We start from the raw sequence: 23,553 nt of genomic DNA, 5'->3' as shown, positions 1-23,553 counted from the left end.
AATATTCCATAGGGATATCATAAAATTTATCTTCCATGACCAGCTATGGTAAAACATTAAGGTGAGCCAGTACAAAAACACTACCTTACCTAAGTGATTAGATTTTCTCTCCCCATATTTCTGGCTCACTTTAAAAATGATAAGAGAAATATAGCCTAAATAGGTGATGTAAAATCAGTCCATATTTAGACAGAATATACATGCCAGTGAACTTACATCTTCTCTTGTGAATTTCTTAGTTAGAAATCTGTTAGCCACAGATGAGTAGCTACCTGTCAAAAATGCTGTAGTGCTGCAATAGATTTGCTTAGCACAGACAAGGAGTCGATGATTCCTGTCCCTCAGTTGCTACTAGAGACTATTTGCTGTATGTTAAGCAACCCTGAGTGTGACTTGCAAGCAGATAAAGACGTACATCTGTCCCACATTCTGGTCTTCCATATGAGAATAATTTCTGCAGTTAAAAATGACAACATACAAAATTTAATGACCCTCAAGTCAACTCATTCTGTAATGCTTTACTGTTTGGTCATCAAAGTCTAGATAACATCTCGTATGATGGGGCGGGTCATTCTGCTGTCCTTTATAGCAAGCAGGGCTCAGTGCTTCCTGTGATTTGGGGGGGGGGGCAGCATCTCAGGGGACAGGAGCATACTTAGCCATGCAACCCAGCCCCCCTGAAAGAGGGTCAGTCTCTATAATAGAACTGGCGCCACCTGATTGTTTCACATTTGCTTACAATAATCCTATATCAACTCTCCTGTGTTTAGCAGATAACAGTGAAGATTTGTTGATTTATGATCCTTCTAGAGCATATATGTACAGATCCAAAATGTGCAAAATGAAGAAAAAAACAAAGAAAAATTTGGAAAGTCTCTCTCTACCCCTTTTTTATTCTCTCTCTGGAAAAAAAAATGAAAACCATGTTCTTGAGAGTTTGTTGCATCTTCACTGAAATTTGATAGAGCTCAGAAGCTTTCAGGTAAAATTGTTTTGCAGATTACTGTCTGTACTCTATAGATTTTATGGTCTTTTCCTTTTAAAAGAAGCAGATCACAGTCAACCTAAGCAGGACCATAAACCAGACCACAAAATTGGGGGGAAAACATGCTAGAAAAAAGGCAGTGGCAAACCATATACATTTAGTGCCAAGAAAACAGCATGGCTGATTCCGCGTAGTAGATTCAGCCAAAGAAACATTATCTTTAACACAGAACCAAATGTCTGCAACTTTATCTTCCATGTTGAGTCTCTTGCATTTTTTTAATCTTCTCTCTTTCTCTCAGTGGAAATAGCAACATGAGCTCTCTCAGATTCTCCTCTTATACATCTGACTTGCTTATTTTTCTTTCTGAGAATTAATACAAATGGGAACAAGAAGCTGAAGGGTTTAAGAAGGAATACTGCCAAGCTTCTGTCATTCATACTTATGAGGATAAGAATTCTTTCTCTTTCTCTTTGAATTAACAGCAGATATACATAATAAAACAGTACAGATCTGGGGAAGAACTCTGATATAGCCTCCATTTCTGTGTGTACTGGGGAGAATAGGGTTAAAGATATTCTATTTTTATAGACCCATAAGCAAGCTGACATTTTACACATGGGGAAGTATTTACAGCTGGTAATTCAATGAAACAGCTTTTGCCTTTATTTGATATTTATATAGTGATTAGAGTGGCAAATATCAAAGCCCACCTTAGAATCTCAAAATATTGATTTTTAGATCACACTGCTCTATCAATGTTACTCAACTCTACTTCTTTCCCATATTAGGCTTGGCTGATTGCTCTGCATGCTTGTATCATTCGGGTTGCCTATCTGCATTTTAGGGACCTGCACTTTTAAGATTAGGGAGAAGGGAAATTGATTGACCAACGAGGCAGAAAAACTCAAGTCACACCATCTGAACCTCAAGCCTGGATTGATGTAAATCATTTTCAGGTGGAATGCAGGGGAAGACTTTCTCGCTTTCGGTACCCTAACTTTACAAATGCTTCTCCCTTGGAGGCTGAGCTGGCAATGACATTACTTGCCTTTTGGCATCAGGTGAAACATTAGGTTCGGCCTTTCCCATTCAGGACTTAATATCTGCAGCCAGTCCATGTCTTTTGGCCCATGAGTGCCTCTCTGTCAGTGTCACATGCTTAATTGTTGTGTTTTCAGTTAACGTATTATTTTTCCTAAGAGACAGATTGGTGCAATGATTAAGACACTGGGCTAGAAACTGTGAGACTGTGCATTCTAGTCCTGCCTTTGGCATGAAGCCAGCTGGGTGACTTCGGGTGTCTCTCTGCCCTAGGAGGAAAGCAATGGCAAACCACTTCCAAAAATGTTGCCAAGGAAACTGCACGGATTTGTCCAAGAGTCAAGACTAACTTGAAGGGATGTCTGACTGTCTCTCTCTCTCTCTCTCTCTCTCTATCATCTATCATCTATCATTGGTCTTATTGACTTATTTTGTTTATGGCTGTAACCCATTACAAGATCCTCTAAATGTTTTTTTTTTTTTAAATCAAGCAAGACCAATGAAATTTTTATTTGCACAGGTCACTGCATAATAAAGTCTTCTTCCTGCAGCACAAAGACACCTCACTTATTGTTTGCTGAGGACATGTGCTCACAACACAGCCCACAGCCACCATCTCACAGGCAGCCTGCTGCTGAGACAGGCTGAAGCTGCTCCAAGGAGTTTTGTTTTCCCTGTTACTTTGGCAGAAGACTTCCCATATGGACCTTCACTGAGTAGCAGCCTTCAGAGGATGGCAATCTGTTGGGCTTCAACTAGCCCTTTGCAGGACTGCTCCCTCCCATCTAGCTCAAGGGCTTCATGTCTGGATGGCTCTTATACAGTGCAGTGGGGGCTGGAGTCCCAGAGTCAGAGCCTACCACCCACTAACTGCAGCTGCCAGTCTCTTCATCCATGGAAAGCTTTCAGCAAGGAAGGCACATAGGAGGAAAGTAGAACTGTGGCACAAGAGCCAAGTGCCCCAGCTCCTTCCCTTCCTCACAGACTGGCAGGGCTCCCTCCAGAATGTTTCTATCTTTCATCTCCCCTTTCAGTACAGTATTGAGCATTTGAGGTAGGGGGCTCCTTCCCCCTGGCCCCTCCAAGCCCATTGAATAAAAAAACAAACTATCCCCTTCCCATGAAGGGAAGTGATTTTGAGGAAGAAATGCTGTGGGACAAGACAGAGCAAAGGGGAAACTGGCATTTTTACAGAGCACTATAAGAATTACTAGTAATTATCCATCCTCATTTGCAAAAGAAGTTGAAGAAGAGTATATTCATCCCAACCATACCATATGTTCAGGACAGCAGTTGGTTATTTGTTTACCTACCAGGAGGTGATGCTAGGTTGGAGGGGAAAGATCAACCAGGAACCCACCAATCACTGCCCTGAAAGTATCCAACATTATATTCTGTGAGGACAGCAACACAACCACCATCAGTTGTGGGAACAACGGGTTTTTTTTATTGATGTGCTTCCTTCCATCTCAAGGATGGGAGAAAAGCACATTTCAATTGCTGTGTGTATGAGCCTTTATTCTACCATGTTGTGTAAACTTACTCATATACAGAAAATCTGAGAGATGATTAAAAAACGGCTGGCTGGCAGCGATTTAATATTTTATTATTTATAGCTGTGAGGGAAAAATGCCACTAGTTGTGGTCACAAATTGTTGAGGGCCATGTTTGGTGGTAGGAAAGAGGTGTAGCTGTTGATCTTTTTATGCTAGAAACTACTGGCATGACAGCTAATGGCTGCTATGGAGGGGTTTGCCTGTGTTCTCTATATAGAAACAGATAGAAACTCTATAAAGAGAGACATTCCTATCCTACTTCTCAAGTCATATTCACATTTAAATACATTTTCAATGAGACCATTCTTATGAAAGGTCATAATCACAGACTTTCTACTATAATCTGTTGTTCTGGAGTCTGTGGGCCTCCCAAGTAGACCAGACAGGAAACACAACAAGATGAACTAATTCTACTTTATTGTAAGGCTACGTTAACAGAATCTTGCAAGTCTGAAAGTACAAATCTCCCGCCATCTCTTTTTACTGCCTGAAAGTTAGAGCGGATCCTTGCTAAGTCTCTTTCTCTGCCCATTACTCAGATACGGGCTCCTCCCCCTTTTGTCTGATCATTCCCTTGACAGCATTTCCCCCCCCCCCATCTTCCAAGGTCATTCTCACATTCTGTTACAGTATCTATCATTTCATATTGTAGCTGTGTTTGTTGAATGCTTGGAGTGCTTTATATTAACATTTAGATAAATGTATAGACATGAAAACAAAATCACCTAAGATCAGCATAAAACTGAAAAATTAATTTAGTTCTTATCCTGCAGGTGAATCCATTCCAAGCCATTGTTACCTTCTGTCTTTTTACATATCCTTCTGCTGCCTTAGAGCTCGACAGCCCTCATGACCTGATTGTGACAGCTTCCACAGAAACATCCATTTCTGTGTCCTGGACCAAAGTCAAGGGTCCCATTGATCATTACCGGGTCATCTTCATGCAAGCTTCAGGAATGGCATCTGAGGTTACTGTCACTAAAGATAAGTCTGAGCTTACACTCTCAGACTTAGAACCGGGGACTGAATATACTATCTCAGTCATTGCTGAAAGAGGCCGACAGCAAAGCTTGGAAAGCACAGTGGATGCCTTCACAGGTACTAAAGAACTATCAGGTTACATTAATCAGGTACTGAGGGTCATCTCAAAGGTCTTCCATTGCAGTTTTATGGCTATCTTAGCATCTCATGTCACATTTGATTGGTGCAGATGGTTTGTCTTGGACAAAGCCCTCTCCTATTTCAAAGATTTCTCTCATGCACTGGGCATGAGAATGTCCGTGTGCGCGTACATACACGCACTTAATTTTCCCCACATCCCTATCCCTCATGAGCTGCAGCCTACCTTGACCTCTCCTTTTGTACAGAATAATCAATTTCGGAACAGTAATTTCTCAAAACAGAGAGCTAAAATTCAAGAGTGCTTGCGAGATACATCCCAAAGATAAATTCCCTTCATCTTAATTGTAACCTTTCTTATCTGAGAGGCACATCTGACCCTATTTTAAATTAATTAATTAAACCAGGTTAATATTATCCTTAATGTATAATGATAATTTATGCAGGGTTCCACATACTCACACTGAAGGAATTATGGTGTCTGTATAGCCTTGAGGTTTTAGCCCTGCCCTATTTCTATGTTAATGAAAACTGCCTCTGATTATTTGAGAAGCACACCTAACATTATCATTACCTTTCCCATCCTGGGGCTGAATAAACCCCAGCCTGCCATTTTCATGTTCACAGCTCTGTTCTCTGCTCTTATTTTTAGGATTCCGACCAATCACACAACTTCACTTTTCTCATGTAACTTCCTCCAGCGTGAACATCACTTGGAGTGATCCCTCACCTCCAGCAGATAGGCTGATACTGAACTACAGCCCCAAAGATAAAGAGGAAAGCAAGGAAGTGATGCTGGACCCTACAAAGAGACATGCTGCTTTGTCAGGTCTACAACCATCCACAGAATATATCATGTCCCTGGTGGCTGTGCATGGCCTCGTCAGCTCTGAGCCCATCATTGGTTCAGTCACAACAGGTAAAAGAGCAGGGTGTTCTCTACTGTGCTATGATGCCTGTTTTTTAATCACTTCAGCAGGAGAGTTGATTACAAGGTCCCTTATGGGACCTAGGAGGAGTGCTCTTCAGCGGTTGCCCTTGTGCATATATCTCCCCACGCCCACCCACCAAATAATGGCCACCTTCAGGAAAGCTGTTAAGACCTGACTTTTCCACCAGGCATTTGGGGCCAATTGAGTAGAGTCTCCTTTTGGATGTTTTTATTATTGTGCTAGGTTGCCATTTCATATTTTGTATTTTATATTTATATAATCTGTTTTATGTTATTTAAGGGGGGGTTTTTTCCTGGTTTATTGTTTGTTTTTCTGTTATATGCTGCCCAGAGTCACATTGTTTGAGTTGGGCGTGTGATGGAGGACTTGGATGAGGAGGTTCAGGGTCATGGGGAGAAGCATCTCCTCAGCCCACAGCCTGAGCATGTGAAAGCAAGGTGGTTGAGACTGGCACCACCCTAAGGAATTTGTAGTGTTTAGTGGCAGACTTTGGGAGTTAGAGTTAGTCTCATAAGATTCTGTCTAGCAGGTGTAAGCTAATAAAGTAACCAAGCAATTCCCATCTGTTTTCAATGATGCACAGAAATCTGAAAAAAAGATGGGACTGCTTTAAAGAGGTGTTTGCATTTCATCATATTCCAAAACACCTCTTTAAAACATGTTTGAAACATGGAATGTTTCAATATAATAGAGGAATAATACAGATTATTTATAATCTAAGAATGACATGTGAGACCATAATATTTGTTATGAGAATTATAAAAAGACATAAACCTCATTTTTGATCTGTGAAGTAGGGAATGGATTAACCAGAAATCAATATTCCATCTCAATTTATTTATCTTAGTGCTGTAATTCCCAAACTGTGCTGTTGGAGAGCTGGCAGTCTGTTCCAAGTAATACATTTACATTATTAACAATTCCAGTAAGCCATAAATACGTATCACAAATATGTCTGGATTTATCGTTTTCTGATGAGGGGCAATGGCTGGAACAGAAACTAATACAGAATGCAAGACTGGGGATTCCTCTGAGGGAGTCAGTATTATTCTGCAGATTCCAGAATTATTCTTTAGGGGGTAAGATTGAAGAGTGCTTCCAAATTTTAATTTAGAGAACAGTGTCTGCAACTATCTGATGTTTGAGAACCCTTGCTGGAATGGCTAGGGTGACTTAAACTTATTCTCACAACCAGCTACAGCATGGCTTCCAGCTGGAAACAAGTAGCCATAACATAATCTGTGATCATACACTTCAGACTGGAATAAGCAGCAGTAAAACATAGTTGAGGCAGGCAGAACACAGACTTTGTGTAATGACAAGAACAACAAAATCTCTATTTTTTTTGTCTTCTCACAAATTCCCATTGCTAGCGCCATTAACAGCACTTTGCCTTCACTTGTCTGGACTACAGAAATAGCTGATATTCCAGAAAACCGTTTTCAATATACAGAATCACACAGCCAAAATTTGGTTGATAAAATTGCTGATTTTTGTTTGTTTGTTTCCTTAAAAATAAGAGTAGAAATGGAAGAGGGGGCTTCTGGGAAGCAAACTGACCCATTTCTCCTTAACTACCCCCACACGCACCACACCCCAGCCTGAAATTCAATGGTTTTTTGACTTTGGAACAAGCAGAGAGCTTGTAAAATGAAAATAGGATTGGCCTGCTTCCCACTCACACTCCCCCCAAAAAGCAGGTCCATGATCTGGGGGTTCTCACAGGTTCACAGCTCCTGCCTCCAGACCCAGGTGTTTGGGTGGTAATGGTGTTCAGGACTGCCTTAGAGATAGGTTTTTCATTTTGATTATTATTTGTCTTTTATGGAATGTATAAACCTGTATTTTCCTGTGAAATAGGTTGTATACACATTTTTGTATAAACAAATAAATCCTTACCTTGTCCCATCCCCCAAATAATTCAGTCATCACTCTTATGACAACATCACCACCCTTCCAGTGATACTGCTTGTGGTCCTCCAGCTGCTCAAGGAAGAAAGTTGTAACTCCTGACCTGGAAAGTTATCTCCCCCCACCCCCACCCCATGCAGGATTAAAGAACTTGTTCGTTTCTTTTCTCTTCTTGCTGTCATAAGCCTGCTATCTGACTGTCAGGCTCTACACAGCATAATATCTCAAGGCTCCTTTATTGCAGACAGTTAATTTGTCCTGGGCTGTTGCTACAGTGAACTTCATATCCTCCTCCTATTTTTTCTGTGCTGAATTTTTCTTTGGGAATGCAATCAGTTCCAAATGCAATACAAAGGAATTATATATGTATGCTCAGTTAACTTCCAAATCCACACTGTAGCCAAGAAATCAAATTTGTTCAGTACACTTCATTCTAAAATGCCCTTCAGAGTGCCACAAGCCTTCTTCCAGCTGATATGTGCATGGGACACAGAAGCCTAGTCCTTGCTAAAGCAATAGATATGTTTTGGGACTGTCCTACTTTAGGCTACAAATGAATACTCTCTCTCTGTGTCTCTCTCTGTCTCCCTCTCTGTCTCTCTCTGTCTCTCTGTCTCTCTGTCTCTCTGTCTCTGTCTCTCTCTCTGTCTCTGTCTCTCTCTCTCTATATATATAGTATATATAAATCTCAACACATAAAAAGAAATCTAGCATTCCAGAAAGAAGGCTAAACTAGGATCTTTCTTCCTGATGTCTACATTTTTATATGTTAACACTTATATGATATTTACAAGAGAAGAAAGAGATTGATGCACTAGCTGAGTGAGTGATTTTGTAGTTCTACCACACCACTTCTACTGATTCTACTGATTGCTTCTACTGGTGGTTAAATCTAGCCAGTATCCTTGACACACCCAGCATACAAGGTGGCATGCCACCTTTTGAAGTGCTGAATGGCTCAACAAGTTTATGGAACATAGATTTCAGACTGAATGTCAGATTCACTGGAAAAACTTCAGTACAATTTCCCAGACGCTAATTTCAACACCAGGTGATTAGACGATAGGCTTCTACAGTACTCAGACTAAAACTCTGTCACAACAACACAGCATGGCTAGATAAGAATCTTTATTGCATTCTAGGAAGATACCACTAAGACACTTGATTTCCTTTTGTCAACATGAAGGTGAAACTCCTTCTTTGTATGTATAAAGATGTTTCTTTCTCCTATCCTTCCCATGGTTTACAGAGTTTTCGTTTGCACTTCTCAGCTTTGAAGCTCAGTAACTATTGGAAATTCACATAATTGACATCTCTGCCTGAGAAGTTTCCTCACTGAGGAGATTTTAAATTGAAAACATAGGATATGATCATCCACTGCGCAAGACTGAAGAATTTTTGAATGCAAACATACCTTAGAGACTGTGAGACGTAATGCATTAATTAATTATTTAAATTAAATTAATTATTTTGACCACTCTCTCCCTCTGGCGACTCATGTAACTTTTTCATTTGTGCCTCCCCGCCCCCCATGTTGTCTTTCAGCCAGAACTATGCTTTTCTTCCTCATCCTTTCAAAGAATAGGCCTGACAATCTACTTTCACTGGTGTGCCAGAGCACAGAAAAGAGTCTTTAAACTGAAACTGTCTGAACTAAATGGAGAAAGGATTCCCAGCCTGTAAAACCCAAATAACAAAGAAGTAATACCTCTTTATCAAATGAAAGCACTTTTTTTAACAGCATCAGAAAAAGTAAACATTTGGGTAGAAAACCCATTTTTTTGCTTTTCAGAACATTGAGGACAACGGAAGAATAGGCACAGTCATTCCCATCTCATGACAATGCCTTTGCTTATTACATAACTGTGGAGCCCTTGGGGCTCTCTGAGCTCAGAGAACCCCAAGGACTCCACAGTTCAACCCTGGGCTACACATATTCGCCTCTATTGGTATTACATAACTGTCTTATTTGTTGCAAAAATTGCAGAGATGCAGAAGCTTGTTTAGTACAAGTACATTCACTGAACGTTAGGTTTGGCTTCTTAACAATGGAATTTCTAAGAAGAGAACCCATTTCTAACTTCAAACTGAGTGAAGAGCAAAACCCATTCACTCACTCCCTTACTCACTCATTCACACCCACTTATGCTTTGGTCCACATGATATGGTCTTCTCATCAATAATGACAGCTAAGAGATTATTTTTTATATAATGATAAGATTTTGGAAAATAACCTATCACTGCTGAAGAATGATACCAAGCAGTTCTAATGTAACATATAGTTAGTATATATTTCAGTAATCAATAAAAATAGAAGGAGAAAAACACATTTTTGTTTCAATATAACAAAATTGAAGTATCTCCTCTACCACCATTTTCTTCCTATCAAAATGCCACATTTTCTTGGCAGTATAACGCTAGACCCCACGCATCACTCAGAGCCAAGCTATACATTGTAAAAAGAAACTGAATCATGGGGGGTGGGGTGAAGCATGGAGGATGTCACCCTGATATTTCCATGCAAAAGAGCTAGTCACCTCTTGTCCTGGTGTTACTACCAACAATAATGCAAATTGTTATGGTCTTTTTACTAAGATATGCAATTTTAGAAACCCACACAAGAGAAGTGAATCAGGATAGCCAATGCCCAAAGCATAGTTTTCAGCAGTAAGTAATGGGAAAGAGGCAGTCCTATTCTGCTTCTAATTGTGAGATGTGCACATACGCATGTCACTCCTTGCTTTATCTGAAAGTATTTGAAAGTGTTGCTAATGTTAAAGATTAGTAGGAAATTATGATTTTTTTTTAATAGAAAAGGGGTGGAAAACCAGTTTTCCTAGGGTCACAGGTTGTAAGGTTTACCCTGTTCCTCTCAGAGAAACTCTCATGACACGTGTGTATAGCAAAGAAGTTTACTCAAGCGTAAGGTAAGTAAATACAGACAAAGCCAGGGTTGGCTTGGCATAGCTTACATGGTATTTTATAGCTTCCCCGTTCCCACGCTTTACCCGTTGCTTAGTTACAGATTACCCACAGTAATCCCCCCTCGCCCAAATGGCAGATTCAGTCCGGTGCTTTTGTCTTTCTGATTGCCGTCTATGGGTTGTGCTGTTGTTGCTTTTGTTGGGTTTGCCTGTTTGCACGCAAAGCCGGGAGTTCTCAATCGCTCGTTGATTGCTTCGCTTCCGAGCCTCTGCGCTTTCCTTTGCAGCACTCGATGGAAGCTGCGCTGATACAAAGTATCCGCTTGCGGTTTTGAGTTAAGCACCACCACCTGTCCGTAATCAGCTCGCGGTTTCACTTCCCCTTTCTCTCTGCTAGCGCCTGGGCGGTGAAATTCACTAGGCGAAGCTGAGCAGCGCGTTCGCCCTGCCGTTCCATGCCGGCTGAATCTGGCACAGGTCACGTTCAGTTTACTTCCAAAATTCAGTATAACAGATTAGTTCAGATTTCTAGTGAGAAAAACCTGGGGTATGTAAGAGAAAATGATTAATTCCCACTATTTTGGGATTTTGGTTCCATCTCCTCCTTGCTTTAACCCACCTATCACGTAGCCCTCGTACACATGTATACAAATTACCCCTGAGATGAAAAGATGAAAAGTTGCAAATTACTAGGATAAATTAATGTAAATATATGAATATGCATAATGATAAGTATTGTTTAAAAAGTATTCCACAGTTACCAGCATGGAGAAAAATTTTAAAATTTTAAAATGGCATAATCAAGGAGACAACATATGTAACTTTTCACAGACTATGATCAATGATGAATGCAATTACACACCAAAAAATGTACACTCTAACTGGGGTTAATTGTAAGCATTTTTAAAAAGCATATCAGGAATGTCACTTTGAAGCAATCCTATAGAATACAGAAGCCCTGTTTAATCAGGCTCATCAAATGAACATGATTTTTCCCCATCACTGCTAAGATCAAATACCTCCTTTGATTGCAATGCATAAGAGAAAAATGTTGCTTAGACTTCCAGTATAACACAATTCCCTATGAAGTATATCCTAATTTCTTATTTTCCACCATTTGGAAAAATTCCCTTATTCTGGTCATCAGAAAAGTTTAAAAATAGAGTATGGAATCACTTATTTTGTTATCAGACCACTAGGTATATATCATTGCTACCCAAAGGTATTCACTACATTCCCATTACAATGTGAAGTTCTGGAATTTTTACCTGTTACCCTTTGTTTCATACAGGGATTGATCCACCGAAGAACTTGACAATTGTCAATGTGACTACAGAATCTATGACTGTCCATTGGGCACCTCCAATTGCATCTTTTGACCACTATAAGATTTCCTGCAAATCTGCCCAAGGTAATGCTCCTCCATCCCAAAAGTTTGTGAATGGAGTTCTTGGCTCTGATAGATAATATACAAATGGATTTAAACTAATGCCAGGCTTCAACAGGATAACCAATTAACCAGCTGGTTTAGTTTCAGCCAAAATTATCAAGGTACTTACTGAATGTATGAACAGTTTTTCCTTTGAAGATAGACTATCAACATAGTCCCGTTCATGTACCTTTATTCAGACTTAAGACCCAGATTATTGGATATGGCTTATTCCCAGTTACATTTGCCCACAACTGCAGTCTTAATGTGCTAAAAAGATTATTCTACTGGAGTTCCATAAAATGATAGGCCAGACTTCCAACTTTTTTAAAGACAGATGAGCAATTAAAATAAAACAGGGGTAAATGTTTTGGCAAGGGAACTTCATTGCATTTGACAAGCACCTTGAATAAGCTAATTCTATACAAAAAGTCATTTGTTAATTACTTGAAATATACATTCCCCAGAAATAATTCACTGTATATATAATTCTGTCATCTGCCTTTCTATCTGACATGCTACTATAAACATGGAAGCATGTTTACATAGAATGCAATTGCATATCTGTCTATTTATTGTATAGAATATATTGTAGTGGCTAAAGTATTGAACTAGGATAAGAGAGACACAGGTTCCAACCCATCTTCAGCCACAGAAACTTACAAGGTCGTTTGGGGCCAGTCATCATCTCTCAGCCCAACCTAATTCACAGTTTTTTATGGTAAGGATAAAATTAAATGAAATCACATATAAGATCCCTTAAGCTACAGAAAAGGCAAGATGTAAATCTACCAAATAAATAATAAACAACATGTATTTCCCCAAGCAAGTATAACATGAATTCATACATTGTGATAAGCCACCATTGGCTTAATCATGGCTTGTTGAATAAGCTGCAATTAGCTTGGGTCACACAATACACTAGGGTATAAGCCATGGCTAAATTCACATATTTTAAGCCAAAACTGAACAAACCACAATATTGTTTTGCACAATATATGAACCCAGTGAATACGTGGAGTTGTCTAGACTGTTAGGACAGGAATATTATCCTGTTTAGAAAATCTTAAAGCAAAACTTAGACAAACATCTCTCCAGAAGTATTAGGAATAGTAAATCTATTCTTGGATTGGTTTTCAGACTGTATTTCAAGGAGCTCTGAATTTTCTCATGAGATAAGTTATGTTGGGAAAGCCTCTCCCTCAGACAATTTGCTTGCTACAATCCACCTTTGGTTGTAATGCACAGCGTCGAGAAAGTATTGTGTACATTTCTGGATTGCACTTTCAATGATGAAGTCCATCAAGTCTGAACCGAAACAATACCAGAGATTTTCTGCATATGACTGCCAATTAGTATACTTCCAGTGGGTTAGAAGACTTCTTATGGCCACTTCCCCAGATTTTAGGTGCTTACTTGGTTCTAGAAAAGAAGGAAGCATCATAAGGCAATGTTTTTCAGGTTTTGCCATGGAACTAAGATTGGAATCTCTGCCTGGATACCCCCTCACATTTGTCAGGCTGTTTTTGGAATGCCTACCTTTGCTGAGAATAACAAGGTTATTTTCTCAATCCATACAGGGCGAGTTGACAGTATAGTTATTGCAAAAGGTGTCACTGAATATACTCTCAACTACCTGCAGCCTTCAACTGAATATGAAATCAGCCTGAAGAGTATAAGGGGCAGAGAGGAAAGTGAGCCACTTTTACACACCATGTATACAGGTATGAGATGCCTCTTTGAAAATATAGAAGTGTAACAAGTTTATTTGGGGAAAAGGTGGCATCATGATGGAAGAGCATTATTGGTTAATTATAGGATGACCTGGTATCCCACTGATCCCATGTGAGTTTGACTGTGAACCAGGAATTAGGCCTTTCAATGGAAGCACATCTGGGGAAGCTAAAGAATGTTCTGATCTAATTGCATTAATGCGTTCCTGCCAGGCTCTGTTTAGAAGTCTCCGCCTTAAACTGCATTGGCCATACTGAATTAGTATTCAAGTTCAAATACTTCACTAAACAGTTGTTGGATTCATTGGCCCTGGCAAAGTAAAGAGACAAATGTTGTTAATTTGGCAAATAAATTTTGAATTCTTCCTTTGGGACAAAGCTCCAGTACTGCCCACTGACAAGAAAGTTATAAAGGGAGCATTAATAGTAAACAATACGTAAAATATTCCACCCTGTAGAATCAGCTTGTATTATTCTAAATCAGAGGTAACTTGTTTTGGATTTGAGGCTGCAACAAACCCTTTTAAGTTACCTAAGGTACATAGGTCAGAAAAATGTTGGCCTGTTCATGAAGCATTCACTATGTTTACATTGTTATTTTAGTGACCTGAAAATCATACTATCAACATTTGGGCATTCTTGGGAATAATTCAGGAGTAGCAGAGGAGTGCTGAGGCTAAAGTGTGGTCCACAAGTTGCCTATCCTGTTCCAAAAGTTCCTATAATTTGTCTCTTCTGATATTATCTCAGAATCTGTCCTGATGAAGCAAAAATAATATGGCTAGTACAGTTGAGTATATTGAACAGTGTTTTTCCAAACTTATAGGTATATGCTGCAGATAGATAGGCAGCTTTCCAGCTTATATCATTCTTTCTCTCTTCCTTTTTTTGGGGGGGGGAGGGAGATGACAACTCAAAATATCTCTTGACCCCTGTTAGTGCTATGTTATTGCTGAAGAGGTAATCCAAACATGTTCTAGACCAGTTACTTCCATAGTCTATTAAGATCTAAGCTTGAAGCACAGCAACTTCAAACAAGGCTTCTGCAAAGAAACAATCAAATGCTTCATGGATATTGAATTTTAAGTGGGTACTTGTTGATGTGATTAATCTAAAACATTTATAGTTATTTATCCATTCATCAGTCAATGACTCTGGGTGGCTTAGAAACGTTTCATGAGGGTTTTGCTGTCATAATGTTATTCTCCTGCATAACTTTTTGCCTTTGCTATGCTTTCTTTTGTTTGGGTCTTATTTTTTCATCAGCACTAATGGTTGAAATGACTACATGATTATTCTGATGGCTCCCGCACCTTGCTTTTTGCCTGTTTTGCAGCCATGGATCATCCAAAGGATTTGATTGCCATAAACATTACTCCAACAGAAACCCTGCTAAAGTGGGACCCACCTATGGTAGAAGTTGAAAATTATGTCATTGTGCTTACCCATGACAGTGGTATGTCTTTACTTAATGATCAGGACTCAGCATGGAATTGAGGCAACCGCCTTTGATCAGCCAAGATAAATACTAGTGACTGGGGTTGTTGGTGAAAGTTGATATTAAATCATAAAATGCTGCAGTATGTTTCCCTTTGGCACAAATTTCATTATATTTTACACAATATTTTTTAAATTTTCTTTTAATCTGAAATCTTTATATATTGTTCCATACTTGATATATATATTATAGGTTTAGATTATTTATAATTTTCTTTTCCCTTTTTTCTGTTTTGTTATTATCATTTCTTATATTTTTTTATAGTTTGTTTTCTTGTCATTTTTAAAAATATAGTTGGCTTCCTTTTGTATTTTTCTGCATTTTTAAAAAACTTATAGTAAAATAAAGTTTAAAAAAAATAAAGGGGGCCATGGGGTTCTAACTGGCACTTCATGTATTTTGGCCAGGCCCTCCATCTTTCTCAGTCCCAGATGGGTGAAGGTCAGCTGTTCTTAATTTTTTTTAGCTTTCAGACCTTGTCCATCCCCACACTTTGCTACATTTCAAGGCTGCAGAATTTTGTCTGAAATTTGTAGAGAAAAGATACAAGTATAACCATAGTTTTAGAAGTATTTACTGTTGGTTAATAAGACAATGAGCCATTGACTCAATACTGTTCCATTTCAGAAATAATAACAACTAATTAAGGACAAAATGTAAGAGCTGTTTTGTTGTCCTTCAACACTATTTACTTCTGGCAGGATTCCTGCAATATAGGATGAATTCACACCAACCCATTTTTCCCTACCAAGAAGTGATGTTGTATATGAATCATAGAATAGTTTCCAACTGTGACATAGGAATGAATCTTCGTGTTTATCCTAGTATTAAAAATGAATCTTCCACAAGTTTGAATCATGACTTAATATGAATTCAGCAGACCCAGTTTTTGAGACTTGCTGAATTTGTATCTGATTATAATCTTGCTGAAGTCTATGTTATTAATAAAGCTGAAATATTACACAGAGAAAATTGTCAAAATTAATATTGATATCTGAAAGCTGATTGTGCGATTCTACCCTTATTTTCCTTTGTAAGATTGAATGAGCTATCTGGCAATTAACTCTAATTCTTGTTTCCAGTTGAATCCCACCCTAACTTCATGTTCTGTTCGGTCCTTTTGCCTTCTGATTTCAGTTGCAGGAGAAACTATTTTGGTGGATGGGACCAACCAAGAATATCAGCTTATCAGTTTGCTTCCCAGTACCAGCTATAAAGTCACCATGTATGCTCTCAATGGGCCTGTTACCAGCAGAACCATCTTCACCAACTTTACCACTCGTAAGTATAACACATTCTTCCCTCTGATAGGAATTTACAAGTTGATTTCAAATACTGGGAAGAAATGAAAGGAAGGTATTGCTTGACACAGGTAAGCCAAAATTACATCTACGTTTTCAGGGTTAAGCTCAGTGATATATTGTATATCTTTCATTTTCTGCTGCTCCTCTTGCTCAAGATTGTTTAAAAAACATAAAGAATAGCGTAGAGAAGAGATGGCCAGTTTTTCAGTAGCGGAATGGAACTTCTATTGGTCCCACTGAGTTCGAAGAACGTGGCAGGCATTTTTTCCCCTGGAAAATTACAAATTTCTGCATGAGTTGTTTTTAAAAATCGTCATCACCCTTCACATAGATATGTAGGCCTCTTCTTCAATTCCTTTCCTTCCTTTACAGTTTTGGATCCACCATCAAATCTGACAGCAAGTGAAGTGACTCGGCGAAGTGCACTTCTTTCATGGCTTCCTCCCATAGCTGAGATTGAGAACTACATCATGATATACAGATCCCCGGATGGAAGCCGCAAGGTGGGTCCTTCATCTGGAGCTTTATAACAGGGGCCAGCAACCTTCTGTGGCCGAGGCTGTATCAAAGATTTTGGGAGGAGGTAGGGGCCATAGTAGTCGAGGTAAACATATAAGGTGAGCATCTATGTTAAGCCTATTTTCAGGTTTCCTGTACACTTACACTACAATTCTCATGAATTTCATACCAATTAATGGTAGGAATTGATACCACTGATTTTTGGAAAGTGGCCACGTTTGCCCACTTGTGGTCTATAATGATAAGTCACTGAATCAAACAAAATGCTAGTTTGAGATTTTTATTTATTTATTTTTGCTTGCAAGTAATGACCCTAGGGAGTCCTGATTCATCTATATAGTAATCCAATTGTCTGCAGTCATTTCTCCTCCCTAGTTTGTTTTGATTTGGCTTCCATTGTTTCATTATTCCTAATACTTCTACAAATCAAGAATCACATATATGATTTAATATTGTTATAGAACAACAAATGTGGCTATTTGCTGAAAGCATTAAAAACAAGTGAAGTATGTTAAGACTGAAGGCTATGAGGTCACATGGGCAAATCTAAACAATCAGGAATGACCAAGCCAACTCTAACAGCCCTTAAAAAAACAATAGTTTAAAGGAAAGTCTTCCTTCCATTCTGACACACTAAATAACCCAGTCCTCCTTTTTGGCTGTGTGTTACTTAATATTGTAAAGTATGGAGCCCTTTGGCATGGAGGGGGGACTAACAAGAGAAGAAAAAGGTGTTTCTTAAATGGAAGAATATGTTTGTTTATGTTGCAAAAAGTTGAAAACACTGATTATCTGTATAGACATCAGTTTCAACCAACCTCTTGTTCTGAACATCCAATCATGTATAACCAATGATGGGGCACATAGGAATGCTCAGATGAGAAACCAGCAGAACATTCCAGGACTGCACACTAGACTGGAAAGTTGAAATAATATCCCTAGCAAGCCATTTCTATACTGTTGCCAAGAAAACTAAATTGGCATCTTTATGTAGTTACTGAGAGTAAATCTCAAATTGAGGGAACATTTACCATTTTATTTATGATCTATTATAGTAGTTTTACAGTATTATTATTGCAGTAAGATAGCACTCATGCCTGCATAGTATGAAAAACTAATGGAAGGAAGCAACAAGCAAGCAAAGCTGGCTAGAATCTTCCCTTATATGATGCAGAACCCTTTTACACAGTTACTCAGAGCATTTTCCCACCTCTATTAGAGCCATTCTGTAGTCACTGAAGAGAAGTAGAATTAGAAATGACATCAAATTTTGACCAACTGCAGGGGAATGTACAAGAGATAAGGTATTTCAGCCTCCATCTTTTTAAAGACATGATTTATTAAATAGATTTTATGTGCTGTTTTTACCCAAAGAGAACATAAATTTCCCATAGCTAAAAATACCCTAAGCCTTCACAGAAGCCATTTCCATCAGTTGTCCTGCCAACTACTGCAGAGAGTGAAGGGGACTAATATTACATCTATCCAAACTTGCATGCAACTTCTTAAAGGTTTTTAGCAACATCTTTGTAAAGCTTTATTTTATTTTATTTTATGATTTGATTTGATTTGATGCTGCCCAATACCAAATGACTTTGGGTGGCTCATAGTACACCAAAACAATATAAAAACAATATAACAGAAACTATCCAGTAACAGAACCAGACTCAGATAAAGAAAAAGAAGAGCAAGATGATGAACACAGCAAACCCTAAAACATCCCACCATCAATTAACATGCAACAAAGGGGGCACCAACCACCCTACTCCAAGGTCTGGAAGAACAACCAAGTCTTTATGGCTCTTCAGAATGCCAACACGGTGGGAGCCATCTGGATCTCAGGGGGAACCTCATTCCAGAGGTCAGGTGCTGTGACAGTGAAGGCACACTTCCTGGATCCTGATAGGTGGCATTATTAATCAAAGGAACCTGGAGTGCACCAATCCTGCCACTTTGAATCAACTGGGCAGATCCCAGGGGACATAGGTGGTCCTCAAATAACTGAGCCCTATGCTATGTAGGGTTTTATAGGTCATAATCAGCACCTTGAATTGTATCCAGAAGCAAACTGGCAACCTGTGCAGCTTGTGTAGCAGAGATATCACATGGGCATACTGAGGCATATCCACATTGCCTTCACCACCACATTCTGGACCAGTTGAAGCTTCTGAGTGGTCTTCAAGGGCAGCCCCATGTAGAGTGTGTTGCAATAGTTGAGCCATGAGATGATTAGTGCATGAGTGACTGTCTGAAGGCCTCCTAATCCAGAAAAGGGTGCAACTGGTGCAAGGACTTTCCTGGCCCCAGCTGCCACCAGCTCATCAAGCAGGAGCTATAAGTCCATGAAGACCCCCCCCCCCAGATTGCATACTATTTTTGAATGGAGAAGTGCAACCCATTCCAAGGTCAAAGATGAAACCAGGTAATTCCAAACACACAGCCACTCAGTCTTCATAGGATTGAGTCAGAGACGTTACTCCCCATCCAGGCCTGCAAAGCCTCCACTAGGACCAGACCTTGACAGCTTCACTTAGCCTGATGATACCAAACCCCAAACTCGTGGATGACCTCTATCACAGATCATCTACAAGTGCAACCAAGGCTGTCTTCATACAAAATCCCAGCCTGAAACCCAACTGAAATTTGCCTAAATCCTCTTCCTCCAGGGTTCTCTAACCACTTTCTCAATAACCTTCCCCCCCCCCCCCCCAAAAAAAGGAAGGTTGGAGACTGGTGGTAGTTACCTAAAACCATTGGATACAAGGATGGCCTCTTGAGGAGGGGGCATACCATTGCCTTTTAAGGCTGGAGGCATTATCCCTGCCTCAAAGAGACAGACACCACAGCATGGACCCAAATACAGGTCACCTCCCTGTCTGTTTTCATGATCCAGGAAGGGGCTGGATCCAGCAAAAGGTGACCAAATTAACAGTGCAGAGGGCCCTGTTTACTTCCTCAGGAGTCACCAGTTAAAACTCATCCCTGATCATACCACAAGACCAAGACCAAGGCACCTTGGCTGGACCTGCCCAGTTGGAGTCCACGTTGGAGTGGATCTGAGTGACTTTATCTGCCAGATAACCAGCATATTCCTGCAGGTATATCACAGCGGCCCTGCTGATGTTCCTGTGGTCCACCCCTACCTAATACGGAGCAGGGCAGCTATTGGCCCATGTAGCAATGACAGGAAAATATTGATCTTGTGTCGCCTTATCAGCACAGGGTAATCCGTAAAATTACCTATGTTCTCTTACCTATGTTCAAGTCAGACTCACTCCAAGTCTTCCTCTAACAGAGCTCCAGGCATCTCTTCTGGCACTTCATCCCTAGAGTATCTCAGTAAACCAAAGTGTGCCACAGGATCAGCACACAGGGAGAGGCCACATATATTTAACTGTATACTTTTTACTCTACTGTCTGAAAAATATGCTCTATAAACAAAGCAAATACAACAGACTTTTTTTCAGAAAAACATACAAGTGCATTTTTATTGCACAAAAAGCTGATCAAGCAGCAAAGCTTTTAGGGCTGTGTTCCATCTCACTTTGTATCTGAAAATACCTTGCAGGAAATATAAGTTACAGAATCCATTCAGAGGCACCTAAATACCAGGCCAATCAAGCTGTGAAACTGGAAGAAAGCCCAGTTCAGAGGAAAGTGGTCTAGTGAGGGTGCAAATTAAGTTGGCTGTCATTTTGCTCTCCAGTAAACTTCTATAAGCAGCCCAGAACTGTCACATGTGTGTTACATTGTTCATCACTGCAATTATATGAATTAAGTTCAACTGCACTGCAAGATAGAAGAACTCATCCATATCTGGGCAGAAGTCATAGTTCTATTAACTAAAGAGTGATTGGTGAATAGCAAGTTGCTGCCTAAATCTTAGCTTCTAGGTCTTACATTTTAGTAAGCCGTGCAAATCTTTAAAAGAGGTGCTTCACCCCATGTGGGAGCATGTATGATTCATCTGTCTTCAGATCATTAAAGCAGCCGCATCTTATTTCAGGGTTGTGCAACTGATTCATAAACTGATTCTAGCTGTCTACTTGTTTGCCGGGAATAGTTTTCAAGGCAGCTATGCAAACTGGAAAAAGTCACAGCAGCTTTAACAATTTGAAGAGAGATACTTCATATGTGTTCCCACACATTGCAAAGCATCTCTTTCTGAGGATTTGCACAGTCCTTATATTTTTAATATAATGTTAGGCCACTAGACTAATTTGAAAGACCATTTTCCTGCACAGAAATTATGTGGAAGATGCTTCTTTCATGTTTGATACCCTGATTTAATTAACAATCAGAATTTTATACTTGCTGGGTTTCCCTTACAGAATATCTAAAAGAGATATGTAAAGATCACTGTCCAGCAAAAAGTACTATGCGCTATCACTAGCTTATTCCTGGATTCTTCTTTAGGCTTAAAAAAATATGCTTTCAGTGGTTGGGCCATACGTTGCATATGTGATTTTTTATCTTCTTCCTCTAGGATTCTACGACAACTTTCATTTCCATACTCTGCCCGAATTATATAGTTTAGCAAAAATGCCAGCTGGGTAAGATGCTGCTTCATGGATCAGTTCTCTTTATTAGGGCTCCTGAATTTTTGTCTACCTGATGGAATAAGTGGTGGAATCTGAAGCTCAGCCATGGAATGTATATTTAGGGCTGTCAAGAGACTTGGAATTTAAAATGAATTCATCATTACTTGAATTTCCTTGGGGAGCAATACCAGCTGAAAGAACAGCTTTGTGATAATGGTAGGGGCTTTGCCATTTTAGATACTGAGTATAAGTGGCAAAAAAGAAAACAAAATCTTAGAAAGGTTACAGATATACTTTTCCAGTGAGTAGAGCATACTGGAAATATGGGTTAACCATTAAGCAAAATAAACAGGTGCTTAGGGCACCAAGGAAAGGGGGGCACCACAGAGTTTTTTCTCCCTATCTATCATGCCCTTAACTCTTTCACTGCCACACTTGACTTTAATCATTTTTTTGTAACTGTCCTTATCTGCTCTGTTCAACTTTAATCTGCATTGTTAAAAAATACCTTTGGTATTTTGAGCGACTAAAGTTTAAAAGTTTGGTTTGAAGGTGTCATCAGATATCACATTTGTTTCTGTCTCATGGTGTGAGAGATTTGCTTCCACCAAGAGGCACAATTGTTGGGCTGTGCTCAGGGAATCAACTGGCCCTTAAGCCAGCCCTCAGCATAAGGAAGGAGTTATTTTGAGCATTTTTTGGTTTTTCACGAAGGTAAACCGTAACTTTGATATAGGGTTCTGTTTCTGTAGCCTTGTGAGATTTAGTTTTGGCATGGTCAGAAAGAAACAGCCTGAAATCAGACTAATCCATGACCATAAAAAGCAAAAAGTGGAACCTCTCCCACCTATCCAGAAGCAAAAGGCCTCCAGGTTGTTGTTCAATGTGGACAGGAGAAAGGGTTTTCATATTATACTTGGCAACCACTGGAATTCTTTCTAAATGGCTGCATCCTTGAATCTGTTATTTTTCTGCCCTTATTGCATCTGCTGATAGCTGCCCAGTGGCCCTGTTTAGGGTGACCCACTCCCTATTGGAGAAGCTGGGCCACATGTTCATCTGCAGGGCCATGGTGAGGAATATTCATGCTATCTGGCAGACAAAGTCACCTGGATTCGCTCAGAGTCAGACTCTGATTGGGCAAGTCCAAATGAGCTACCTGGGGCACAATCTTGTGATGTTATCTGGATTGAGTTTGATTCTGTTATGCCTGAGGAAGTAGACAAGGTCCTTCTGTTAGTTCAGCCGTTTGTTAGACCCTGGCCCCTCCTGGGTTATTTAGGCAGCCTGGGAGGTGACCACAAGGTGGGTCCATCTGGTGGCTTCAGCCTCTTTGAGAGAGGGGCTGGTCCCATCAGCCTTGAAGGAGGCAGCAGTATGCCCCCTCCTCAAGAGGTCATTGCTGGGTCTTCCCTGTTGGATAATTATCATCCAGCTTCCAATCTTCCCTTTTTGGAGAAAGTGGTTGGATGACAGCTACAAAGGATCTTGGAGGAAATGGATTATCTGGGCCCATTTCAGTCTGCTTTCAGACCAGGATACAGTACAGAGATAGTGTTGGTTGTGCTTGTTAATGACCTTTGGTGGAGCCAGGATGGCAGTGGTGCTTCCATCCTAGTACTCCCTGATCTCTTAGCGGCTTTTGATACTGTTGACCACAGTATCCTTCTGGACTCACTGCAGGGGTTAGGAGTGGGAGGCACTGTGTTCCAGTAGTTCATGTCTTTCCTCAGCAGTTGGTTCCAGTTGGTGCTGATGGAGAAGAGAGATCACGTCTGTGGTCCCTCATCTGTGGGGTGCCTCAGGGCTTCACAATCTCCCTTCTCCTGTTTAACAGGAAACCATCAGGTGAGGTCATTGACCAGTTCAGGGTTCAGTATCATCAGTATGCTTTTTTTAAATAAAAAAATGATTAAGAATAAAATACACAAAGATATCAAAAGAAAAGCAGAAAAGAAAGAGATAAAGAAACGTGGAGAAAGAGGAAAAAAGGAGGGAGGAAAGAAAAATAGAAAAGAAGAGAAGAACAACTTCCAA

General features: G+C 39.8%; 1 protein-coding gene and 1 long non-coding RNA gene across 4 annotated transcripts in view; one reads left to right on the top strand and one right to left on the bottom strand.

The window, feature by feature from the left end:
- The window catches only part of LOC148214123 (uncharacterized), a 164,301-nt gene that overhangs the window by 114,718 nt on the left and 26,030 nt on the right, over positions 1-23,553 (bottom strand). The window contains exon 2 of one of the 2 annotated variants that reach the window (XR_015798414.1): positions 10,467-11,034. The exons of the other annotated variant lie outside the window; for it this stretch is intronic. This is a non-coding gene — a long non-coding RNA (uncharacterized LOC148214123). Of the gene's footprint in view, positions 1-10,466; positions 11,035-23,553 lie in introns of those variants that run through there. 2 annotated transcript variants of the gene reach the window in all.
- The window catches only part of TNR (tenascin R), a 100,072-nt gene that overhangs the window by 53,254 nt on the left and 23,265 nt on the right, over positions 1-23,553 (top strand). The window contains exons 9-16 of one of the 2 annotated variants that reach the window (XM_025162921.1): positions 4,420-4,683; positions 5,357-5,623; positions 11,784-11,903; positions 13,289-13,291; positions 13,502-13,645; positions 14,991-15,110; positions 16,290-16,433; positions 16,829-16,959. In XM_025162921.1, coding sequence (XP_025018689.1) covers positions 4,420-4,683; positions 5,357-5,623; positions 11,784-11,903; positions 13,289-13,291; positions 13,502-13,645; positions 14,991-15,110; positions 16,290-16,433; positions 16,829-16,959 — 1,193 coding nt within the window. The remainder of the gene's footprint in view (positions 1-4,419; positions 4,684-5,356; positions 5,624-11,783; positions 11,904-13,288; positions 13,292-13,501; positions 13,646-14,990; positions 15,111-16,289; positions 16,434-16,828; positions 16,960-23,553) is intronic. The other variant, XM_088153730.1, reaches the window with a different exon arrangement.

This window comes from Python bivittatus, unplaced genomic scaffold, assembly GCF_059951505.1.
Source record: "Python bivittatus isolate LINGU-HERP-01145 unplaced genomic scaffold, Pbiv_v1 ctg000700_np1212, whole genome shotgun sequence".
Lineage (NCBI taxonomy): Eukaryota > Metazoa > Chordata > Lepidosauria > Squamata > Pythonidae > Python > Python bivittatus.
Note: the sequence above shows the minus strand (reverse complement) of the source record. Positions and strands in the feature narration are given on the sequence as shown.